Here is a 12,244-nt window from a genome sequence, read left to right on the forward strand (position 1 = left end):
ATCTTTTTTTTTTCTTTTTCATAAAATCTTATCTTATCTTGGTCACTTGTGCTGTTGTTGTTGTACGGGTTTAAAGTAAATTGTAGGTTACACAATACTAATACAAGTAATACAGGGTCAACAATGTCAGATAATTGGACATTTTAAATTGTTCAACGGGATATAAGTGTAGTGAAATAAGGTCACTTCCATCAGCGTTGCTGTTGGGCTAGCTCTTTAGCGACGTGTTTAAAGTGTCTGACTACCACTCTGGAGGTCGTGGGTTCAATCCCCGGCCTGAGCTCAGTATTTTCACAATAATGGCGACGAGGCAAAAAAAGTACTGTGAATGCGGGAGTCGGTCTGAGCTGTTTCATGGTTTCTGGTAGGGCAATGCGGTAGCAAGACATGCTGTAGCGGGCGTGTCTGGGCCTTGAAACATTAAAAGGGGGAGGAGTGTAGTAAAAAATAAGGTCACTTCCGACAGCCTTGCTGTTGGGCTAGCTCTTTAGCGACGTGGTTAAAGTGTCAGACTACTATTATTATTGTGAAAATACTGAGCTCAGGCCGGGGTTTTAGCCCACGACCTCCAGAGTGGTAGTCAGACACTTTAACCACGTCGCTTAAGAGCTACCCCAACTTTACGTAAGTGACCTTACTTTTACTACACCCCCCCCCCTTTTAATGTCCCCTTTTGACCTCCAGAGTGGTAGTCAGACACTTTAACCACGTCGCTAAAGAGCTAACCCAACAGCAAGGCTGTTGGAAGTGACCTTACTTCACTACACTCCTCCCCCTTTTAATGTTTCAAGGCCCAGACACGCCCGCTACAGCATGTCTTGCATCCGCATGGCCCTCCCAGAAACCATTAAACAGCTCAGACCCATTCCCGCATTAACAGTTCTTTTTTTCCTCGTCGCCATTAATGTGAAAATACTGAGCTCATGCCGGGGATTGAACCCACGACCTCCAGAGTGGTAGTCAGACACTTTAAACACGTCGCTAAAGAGCTAGCCCAACAGCAGGGCTGTTGGAAGTGACCTTACTTTTTACTACATAAACATGTATCGTGGAGAATGAACAAGTCCAACCTTGAACAACAAGCAACATGGATAGTAAAAAAACAAACAATAATGAAATAAGCAACGATTCTTCCGAATCTGAACTACCGGTATGTGTACAAGAGAAAGATGTAAAATGATCTGAATGTATGAGCTCGATATATTTTTAATTGATCAAGTGAGAACGTTCGAATTTGCAGAGCACAATGTATTGTGAAGGGAAAAATCGGGGAAAAAAGAAATTCAATTTGTGCTTTATCGGGATGTGTACTGCATGTAAATAATGTATATATGTAAAATCTCTATTTGAAAGGTTTTCATGTTTACACGTCTTTGCGCCAGACGTGTATAAACATAAAACTGTACATCATGCATCATTATGTTTTATCTTTAAAGGATGTTATTACGAGACGAGATGAAGCTGATATGTGTTCACGTTTAGATTTCATTATGTCTCAGCACGTTGTTACTATGGTTATGATCCGACCATTTAAATTATTATCGGCTAAGTGCATTGTAATTAAATTGTTTTCTCTTAAATGACAATGGGACTTGATTTTTGATGTAATGACGTTAAGGTCAATTCACATTTAAATGTTTTTGCGAATAAATTTATATTAAGCGTGAGGTTTGTGAACCATAAACCAGTTTTCAAGCCCCAATTCTATGCTTAGCATTTACCGTTTATATGCGGCGATCCCAGTTTTAATAATTGATGTTGGTATTTGTCATGTGCTTTTGTCCCGTTTCTAAATGTTAAGAAATGTGTCTCTTGCATTAAAAAGTACCTTGTATGGATATTCGGTAACAAAAATAATCTCTTACTGATGCGAATGGGGTTTGATTAACGGTATTTTTTATATTTGTTTTTTATAAAAACATAATATATGAACGTTTCTTTACTACCCAGTGACATCGGATTGGAGCCCTCTCTCAATCAGTCATTGGAAAAAGGCTGAAAGCGCCGAAATGTTTCTAAAAGAAATCCAAATGCAAGTACAGTGATCTATCACATTCTGTTTACTTTCTATCTGTTTTCTTCGTATTTGCCCCGTTCTCTCATGGACGCTGTGACGTTATTAAATGCTTAGGACGTTCTAGCTCTACGTCCTAAGCATTTTTATAACGTCACAGCGTACACCTAATATCATTGGCAAGTCTTGTTCAACTCTACTGATACATTTGCGCTTGCACGGCGACTGCATTAATACAATACAGCGTCTGCGTTGCGTGTATAAAGACGCTTTTATTTTAAAAATACTTTACACTTCAATTTTTGAAGACATGATTTTTTAATTATATTTAATCCGCTAGCTATATATAAGCATGATGCCCAAGTCTAAGAGTCCATGGAGTCAATGGCGTGGATGTCAAGACATCGAAGAAGTCACCCTAGAGAGTTTCAGGGTCGTATTCACAGAAATCTAGCAGTACCAGACGTATCGAAATTCTAGTTAAGGTCAAACAAGCAAATACGTTAGGAGCGACCTGAACAAACATAGCAAATAAACTATCATAGCCAGACCCAGAGACTATCCGGATTTCACTCATAAAAACTGTTTGCACTTATAAGAAAAGAGATGCTCCCCTTGGGCCATGCAGCCAATTGCGATAATTGGCGACCTTACGGGGTCAAAACAACATTTTATGAATGTCTTCTAAGACGCATCTGAGACCATGGCGTTTACACTTCGTCTTTGGAGTTCTCGGGACAAGCTAATGTGAGTTCCACCTAGAACGCCGTAATTAAAAGAGCAACGCGTCGGTGTTCACTTAGACATGTTGAGAACACAGGTGGAAGTAACGTACCCAGGATAGTATTTTTCATATATATATTTTTTAGGAGCCCAATATATTCAAATTAATATATAAAATCATGTTTAATGAAAAAAAATTGACAAAGAGCCATGAAAAAAAATCCCCACCCTCTGATATTGGAATCATAATTCCAATATCAGAGGGTGGGGAATTTTTTTTTCATGGCTCTTTGTCATTTTTTTTCTCATTAAACATGATTTTATATATTTATTTGAATATATTGGGCTCCAAAAAAAAAAAAATACTATCCAGGGTACGTTACTTCCACCTGTGGTTGAGAAGTCGCCGTCAAATCGCCGACTTAGGTTTTTTGGACTTTTAGACGCCGTGATTATGCGTTCTCAAGACGAAACCACGTCGTCCTTGTCAATTAAGCTATCTCTCCCCGGTTCGCTGTAAGAACGCAGTTAGAAAGCCGGTGCGCTACGGCGGGAGTACCGGTATACGGTACATATGAGTAAATAGCACAAACGTTAACAATCCGTTTTAATCAAATATCTAATAACATTGTATGCAGTTTAATATGAACGTATTTATACTAAATGGTAAACAGAAATATTTCAAATATTGATCATAAAAAAAACATTTTGTAATAAATAACTTTTGACATATATGAACATATTAAGTTACATAACATACAATAACATAGCATCCATAATATCCATAATTCAAAAGATGCTTTGCACGGTTAATATCATACTACACTATATATCAGTTGGACGAATCTTCCAATCCCTCCATACACAAATATCAGTGGCACGAACTGGTAGGGGCACGAAACGACTATCCCCCCCCCCCCCCCCCCCGTACGTTCAGTACCTGTTAAGAGTCACGTGACACAGGTGACAAACACAGTCCGGAAATGCTTTAAAATAAATATCGGAATTTCGAACGTTTTATTTTTTAGAACACCAAAACTAAGTGCTAAAGTATTCGATAAGTAGCGACATAACAAAATGGCATGGGACTGGCGATCATTGGCCGTTCTCGCGGTCATATTTACCTGTAAAACAGGTAAGAAATTATGACTATGAGTATCAAGTTCGGTTCAAAATGGCGGATATTTTTGTTTATCAACAAATTATTTTTTTTACTCATTTTCCACTATTCATTATATAACACACACTAGAAACAATTAACACGACCTGTTTGAATTAAACACACTCGAATGTCCAATACTTTTACTGAACTTAATTAATGCCCGACAACGATCGATCACACATGTGCACGTCGGGAATTACTCCTAGTCAATATAAATTGCCGCCTAAGAGTCTTTTGATGATTTTTGCTTTGGCAGACTCTTGGCGTCAATAGTCCACTCTATCTTTTTAATAGCGAGAGTTTTCCTTCTTTGTCTATATTGATGCGCAAGGAATTTGGTGCGCAACATTCAAGCCCCGATATCAGACAGTTAATATCAACGGATTGCAATAATATTTACATACCTGTGTAGATAATTCATTTCTCAATAATGTTCCGTAAGAATTATGTAATAACTTTCAATTTTGCACGCCTGACCAATTTAAATCAACACACTACTCACATTTTCAATTCCAATCGCTGTGCCCGCTGTATACGGCAGGTAGATTTTAATCGATAACGCAGCCTATTACACCGTAATGCCTTCTTCTGATTGGTTTATTTAAATATTTCATAACATGGCGAGAGGTCAGTGATTGTATTGCGATTTAAGCAGAAGTTGAACTGAAACAAATTATGCCTTTTAACTTCAAATCGACGCTATTTGAGGTAAAAATGGACTAATTAACTAAAACTTGATGAGTTGGTAATGTTATTTTGCAATTTTAAGCATATTGATATAATAGTATTGTATTTATTTTTCGTTATGGTTTCTGCAGACCGGAGTTTCAGCGTTCAGATTTATTCTGAACGCGAATTATTTCAGCTAGAATTACTCCTATAGACGAGTTAATTGTTATTGTTTACATTCGGGATTTTCCGCGCATGCGCACTGACTGGTTGGCAAAAACACTGGTTACAGTAACGTAAAACATGTATAAAGGGCTTTTGTTTAGTCAATAAATTGATAATAAAAACGAAATAAACATTAAAACCCTTTTTAAAAAAGTGCAAGTATAGCATATTTAGTACCAAATAAATGTATATTCACAAATAAAATTTCCTCTTCATAAAAATACGAAGTAGTTATTAGCATATAGTAAACGTGATCGGAAGATTTAATACTGACAATTCCGCAAAACAAAATAATACATTATCCGTATTCTTTCTGATAATAAGACTTGAATAAATTATATTTCAACACTAATAAAACATATATTAATTGTATTATAATTAATAGTGGTGTGGATAGTATTTTATTTCATCAGCGATCGATAGAGTCAGAGGTGCATTTAATCAATTATAAAAACAAAGCCCTAAAAAGCGGCATACAGTACTGTTTTTAAATATTGTGGTAATTTTCTTTTACATTGAATGAATTTACGTTTTGTTTACATTGAATGAATATAAATTCAATTTAGCATGCAAACGGAAAAACCCTGCATATTAATTACGCAAATTGAACTGTTTTTGCATGTCTATTGAAATCTCTATTAGTAATAAGGAGTGATGAAAATATAGCATTTTATGATAAATGCATATATTTAATTTATCTAACGGCCCCTTTTGTGAATGCTTATGTTCATGATCGTGTTTCGGAATCTGCAGTAATGTACAATCTTTACACGTAATAGCGGAGTTAACTTTTGCCGGTACCCGTTTAATACCTTAATTGCATAGCAGTAAAATTGCCCAATATTTAAAATGTATAGTTATTAAACAATGTATTATTAAGTTTAACTGGCTAATAAATTTATACACTCGTTCCCGTTAATACATTTCCGACAAATTACTTCATTTTTGTTAAAATTTTAAAATATTTCATTTTAACATTAACTTATCAGTATTTTAAGCTTTAAAATGTGGCTTAAATGATTGCTCAATATGCCAGGAGATGACATTGAGGTATCGTGACTTATGTTTACTGACCAGACACTCGTCTGCAACATGTGGTTTATGCAGGGGCCCAAGTATAGGTCCCTGGGTTTATGACACCATGTTTTCTTTGTAATTGTCTGGACAGTATCCGATCATAACGAGATAATCGGTTAGTGATAACAAAGGTGCAATTAAACACCGGGATATAAATGCTGCTACAAAGAGTGCCTAAATTAGTGTGAACAATTAAATAAAACAATTACATTAAACAATATAATTTATTGAATGTGTAAGAAGGTAAGTTTTTCCAGACATATAAGGTTCAAATCAGTTACCCTATAAGTCGCGTACATACAATTGACCTATTCGTCGTTTGTTTTTATCCTTATTTGTTTTCGTTCATTAAATTTAATTTATTCTGAAAGAATTTCAATTTCTGAGCATTTTTTAACTAAAAATGGTCGCGAGGAAGTGCCAAGAATAGAGAGATTTTTGTTTAACCACATACCGAACTCTTAGATTGTGTTCCACTCCCGAGTTCGTTGTCAGTAAAAACAAATAATAATAACAACAATGTAATCGTTCCAAAGATGCATTTCCTTGCATGCTAATGTTTTATTCAGACATAATTAGTAAAATTATATTTGATATTGTGCATGATTATCATTAAAAACGAAGATTTCGTCAACCTTCTCTATATGCGCTTATATAAATTCCACCTCTTTTGCCAACCAGTGGGCGGAGACTAAACTTTGCAGGTGCGTGTGACGTCACGCGTTAACTCGTCTATAAATATGAGGTCGATTTACATCGACCTCATATCGTTTAACGTTATTTTGCAATAGCATCGTTCCGACATGAATTCATGTCGGAAGCTTTAACGGCATCAAATTCATATAACAGCACAGAATAATCATGCAATAAATTATTAAACATGCAATATAAACATTATTTTACTAATTGCATTAGAAAAATGTTTATACAAACTTACAAGTAATGATAGTCCAGACCTTTAAACACTACCACTGTTCAAATTCCATATTGTTGCCATATAGCACTGTGTAAATTGAAAGTTGCATAATGTTACCTCATTGGTTGGTTATAAATACATTGTTTCTCTATATATAGTATTCGATTTAGACGAAAATAATAATTTACGTTGAATGTCATACTAGTTTTCCATTAAAACTTTGATCTTGCCGTGTGTGTTTATGGACGTTATTAATTATGTTATACTTATTTTTGTATTTCATTAAGAATTAGAACGTGTAGCCCTTTTTGGTAACTGTTTTTAGCAAACGATTCGCGGCTTAATAAAACACGGAAAATAGTTAAAGCGACACTTTCGTTTAAAGGTTTAATGTGAACAATATTAAATGAAACCTTTTTGGTATTAATATATTTTATTGACATGTTAAATTCGATACTTGAAAAGGTGTTTAGTCTTTAAAAAGGTGTCGCTGATATTGTTAATTTCAATAACTGTTAATATGCTTAATGTTGTATAAGAAATTGAATAGTTTCACTGAGTTGTATTCACGCCTAAAATCCGATATCGTAAAACGCGCAACGGTTAAGAATAAGGTCTGAATAAGTTTAAATATTCAGATTCGAATATCAGCAGCTGTGCCAGCTGGGAAGCCCCGTTTTGGATTTAACAACCGCAAGCGAAACAACATACTTTTTTAAGTCTTGCACTTAGACTCCATGATCACAAGTATAGGTCCCTGCTGTGGCGTATGACACCATAGTGTTATTTAGTATTGGTCGGCACAGTATCTGATCATAACGAGATAATTGGTTTGTGCTGAACACAGGGGCAATAAAACCACAGATCTATCAATAAACAAGATTATTGAGTTATCTTTTATTGAACACCGCGATAAAAATGCTCAAACCACGGACTCTAGATTACACGGATAAGAAACATGGCAACATTCTCAGAATCATCACTGCTATATGTGTAATCACCTAACAATTCGTCTAAAAGTAAAAATAATTTATATATTTGAGTTGAAGACGATGTACTGTTGTATAAGTCTGAATAAACTATCTGTCTGCCTGTCTACATGTAAATCTAAGCCGTCATCGTCCCAGTGAAAAAAATCTGATTTTGAATAGTTGGACATGATGCCCTGATGTCAAAATACGAAATGACCCGCGTAACACCGACCGTGATTTTCAAGAATCTTTAATAAATTGATAATTTAAGTTAAATAACATTTCATATAATTATACATAATTCCCTCGTTGATAATTAACAGCAAACGTTGAATGTTTTTGACACCCATTTTATTTCAAGTATCCATGTAAAGCCGAATAAAATCGAGAGGGTCCGCTATATACGCTGTTAATCATAAATTTAACACCCTTTCTGTGTTATAAACATGAGCTGAAATCGTTAATTTATTAAGATTTATTTATAATAATCTTTATTGATATGTTTCGTGAACAAAATACTACAATATATTCCATAAAAAATATAATAATCATGGCAAAGGAAATTCAATGGCCGGTTTCTAAACAAAAGCATAATCGCCAAAACCGTAGCATCAGTTCAGTGCGTTAGGAACGCGCGCTACTTTCTTCCGCCTTCATTCCTTAATTACTTTCGTTTTTAAACATTCTTTTTCTATAGTATACAGAATTCTATTCTCCTAAGCAAGATCTAATTTTTAAAACTGAACTCCAAATATAAACGCTACAAATTGGTATTAAGTACGAACATGTCAACCGTAAATCTAGATTCTAAAACTCCAAAACGGTATGGTATTTGCAAAAGTTAAAGTTATAACTTGCCGGGCTGTCGAAATCAGAAGAAAAACTAAATATATATTTATATATCTGTTTACTACGTAACGTTGGCTCTCTAATGATATATAATTTGTCAAAATCGGCCGAGAAATGAAACTAGAATTCAACAAAAGACGTTAGTGGGTACATCAAAATGTATAACCTCGGCGCTTCGCTGTACGCTAATTGTACAAGATCGATAGCCATAACACGGTAAAACGCGCGGTGGTAAAACATAAAATGTGTATTTCTTGTGTTTATCTCGCTATAAATCCATTAATAACAACGGGAGTATACTAAAACGTATATTTTTTGAAAGAGGAATTAATAAGCAACAAGATAACGTATAAACCAATAAAATCGGATGAATAGTTTTTGCATAAGATTGAATTTACTACAGTAAGGGTCAAATACTCGATTCATCTCCTATCAATATACACTCCGTGATACAACTGGTAGTTTTAACACACACATATAGGTTTCATTTAATTAAAGAGTACAGAAAGCTAAAAAGTGATGTGGTTTGTTGTACAACAACAATTGGTTATGTGTAACCTATTCAAAAAATAATTTCGTTCAAGATAATTCAATGTAATTCTATAAACGACAAACACACTTCGTGTGTTGTGTATGTTTATTTTTAAAAATGTACATAACTGGTTTAAAAGCACAATTTTTACACATTTAAGAGGTAATCGCTCACATTTATGTCTAATTAATGATAATTTTATGCATTAGTAAAGATTTAACGAGAAAAACTGAAGTTTAAGTTGAACTCAATTTGCTATAGGAAAACGACGGTAGCCGTTTAGACGTAAGCGGGGTAGCTTACGTCTAATTATTTGGACTAGTCGGGAATATATTTCACAAAACGCCATAGACATTCTGTAAACTGAAATGCAATTATTGTTTATGATTTCTGAATCCTGGACATTTGTTCCTATGCTAAGTTTGACAAGGTGAACATTTGTACCTACCTTGTTTTGAAAACCGGTTCATTTGTTATTGTTTTCACAGTCTGCTACATTTAAGAACCATTTCCAAATTCCAGGCCCTGAAATAGAATGAAAAAACACTATACTATAAGTACTAAAACACTTAGGTTGTCCCATCTTATTGAAGGAACCAATGTCCATGATGTCAAAATAATGTTGGAACGAATGTCATGGATAGTCTAAACAACATATTAGTCAATATAAATTGCCGCCATAGAGTCTTTTGATGATTTTTGCTTTGGCAGACTCTTTGCGTCAATAGTCCACTCTATCTTTTTAATAGCGAAAGTTTTCCTTCTTTGTCTATATTGATGCGCAACGAATTTGGTGCGCAACATTCAAGCCCCGATATCAGACAGTTAATATCAACGGATTGCAATAATATTTACATACCTGTGTAGATAATTCATTTCTCAATAATGTTCCGTAAGAATTATGTAATGAATCTTTCAATTTTGCACGCCTGACCAATTTAAATCAACACACTACTCACATTTTCCATTCCAATCGCTGTGCCCGCTGTATACCGCAGGTAGATTTTAATCGATTACGCAGCCTATTACACTGTAAGCCTTCTTCTGATTGGTTGATATTTAAATATTTCATAACATGACGAGAGGTCAGTGATTTTACTGTGATTTAAGCAGAAGTTTAACTGAAACAAATTATGCCTTTTAACTTCAATTCGACGCTTTTTGAGGTAAAAATGGACTTCTTAACTAAAACTTTATGAGTTGGTTATGTTATTTTGCAATTTTTAGCATATTGATATAATAGCATTGTATTCATTTTTCGTTATGGTTTTTACAGACCGGAGTTTCAGCGTTCAGATTTAATCTGAACGCGAATTATTTCAGCTAAACAACATATATAGGAACGGACATCCATCTGGTCACAATTAGCGTTAGTTCTGGCTACCATAACTTTAAATGTCGCTTTTTATGATTTTTGACTTGTGCGACTTTAAAGTTATGGACCAGCCCCATAAGAAAAGTCAACCAGAAATTTCAGAAAAGTTGACAGTTAACAAAGGCTGGTCCAAAACAGCTTTTAAATGCAGTTATTGGCCCAAATCAACCACTTGATCAGAAGGATTGACATTTTTCTCATTTAACTGATATATTCTTTCACAAAATACATTTAAAATTTATCTATTCTGCTCTTACATATCAAGAAAAACAGCGGAGTGACAGACTTTCTTGAAATGCGAATCTCCCTAGATTTCACGGTCATACCGTATACGTGCGCTTATAAGACGCATTTTTGAGACTAAAATTAATAAGTTACAGTTGGGGTCGCGTCTTATAAGCGAGATACTGGTGAAAATTAACACAAATTTCAAAATATCGAGTTTACTGGGCTTATGCTAGCCAAGTTGGACACTTGTCAGTTTTTTTTAATCATCGCCGCAGCCATTTGCATTTTCTCTAAAGTCTGTATTGGCCCGTACTGTGTGTCGGAACGCTATGTTCAGTTACCGATTTATTTGTAATAAAATGTATTGTTACTGATTTTGTTGTCTATTATTTTTAATTTGAATTTTGTTATTTTTGGGGCGTAAGATGTTATATTGTCCGTGATTATTCTTGAAAAGTTTTTATCACCTGATTGTCTGCGCGCGACGTCGTTAAATGCCATATAAATTGGCCATTATAGTATACGTGTGTAAGCGGCAACACGATGCCAACATGCTTAAAACAACAGCAAAATCAATTCTCAGTTTGAAACTGTCAATTGTTTAATAAACACGCTGCCGATTACAAATGCTATTTGACAAGTTTGTATCACCTGATCGTCTTTGTTCCACGTCGTTAATTTTCAATTAAGACATAATTGGCAATTAGGGTATCCTCTGAAATAAGTTACCAGTTTGCAACTGTCAATTGTTAAATAAACACGTTTATTCAGACAACCCACTAATGCCGTTAACACATTATTTATTAGGGGCCAACAACGACGGGAGCAAAGAGCGACCGCATGCAATTATCCGCATATGGCTTTCTTCTTGACACGTGATTTCGATCTGCGCTTCGGAGTCTATCACTCTATCACGCGATTGGCTAATTTTATGAAAGTAGGCGTTACCTATTGTTGATAGACAATGGGCGTAAAATTTGCATAATCTAGGTAATAAAACTAAACGCTTTCAAAATATCAGCCTATTAGATTTCAATACCTGTCAAACAATACAATTAAGATGACTGACACGATCAATTTTGCTTGTGAATTGATATTACGAACATAATATGTTTGCAATTGTTTGCAATTGTTAGGGCAAATGATTAAAATACAATCGTTAGAAATTTTGTCAATTTGATAATTATTTTTAATGCATGAATAATACTTGAAAATAAATTAAAACCCACTAATATATCATAAAATAAACAAATATTATTTACTTTGTTGTTTGATTGTTTTATTTTTCAGACTTGCATGAATTACTAATTGTATGCAGCGCGAGTTTGAAAAATTCTCAATGTTTTACTAATTGATGATTTTCTTTAACATTCTGCCATTTTTCGGCCATTTTCCGGCTGATGAATACGGCAAAATTTGACCGCGTCTTACACGCGGGTCAGTCTGAAATCCACCCATAAAAAGTCCGAAGTCGGGGTGCGTCTTATAAGCGAGGGCGTCTTA

The 12,244-nt window shown here is 34.7% G+C and overlaps 1 protein-coding gene across 2 annotated transcripts in view; it reads left to right on the forward strand.

The window, feature by feature from the left end:
- The first annotated feature begins 3,669 nt into the window (after positions 1-3,669).
- The window catches only part of LOC127859490 (protein amalgam-like), a 174,300-nt gene continuing 165,725 nt past the window's right edge, over positions 3,670-12,244 (forward strand). For both annotated transcript variants that reach the window (XR_008039412.1, XM_052396970.1), the window contains exon 1: positions 3,670-3,872. Coding sequence is in view for 1 of the 2 variants with exons in the window: in XM_052396970.1 (XP_052252930.1) it covers positions 3,815-3,872 (58 nt within the window). In the remaining variant the exon portion in view is untranslated. The remainder of the gene's footprint in view (positions 3,873-12,244) is intronic.

The sequence above is a fragment of the Dreissena polymorpha genome, chromosome 15, assembly GCF_020536995.1.
Source record: "Dreissena polymorpha isolate Duluth1 chromosome 15, UMN_Dpol_1.0, whole genome shotgun sequence".
NCBI classification, from domain to species: Eukaryota; Metazoa; Mollusca; class Bivalvia; order Myida; family Dreissenidae; genus Dreissena; species Dreissena polymorpha.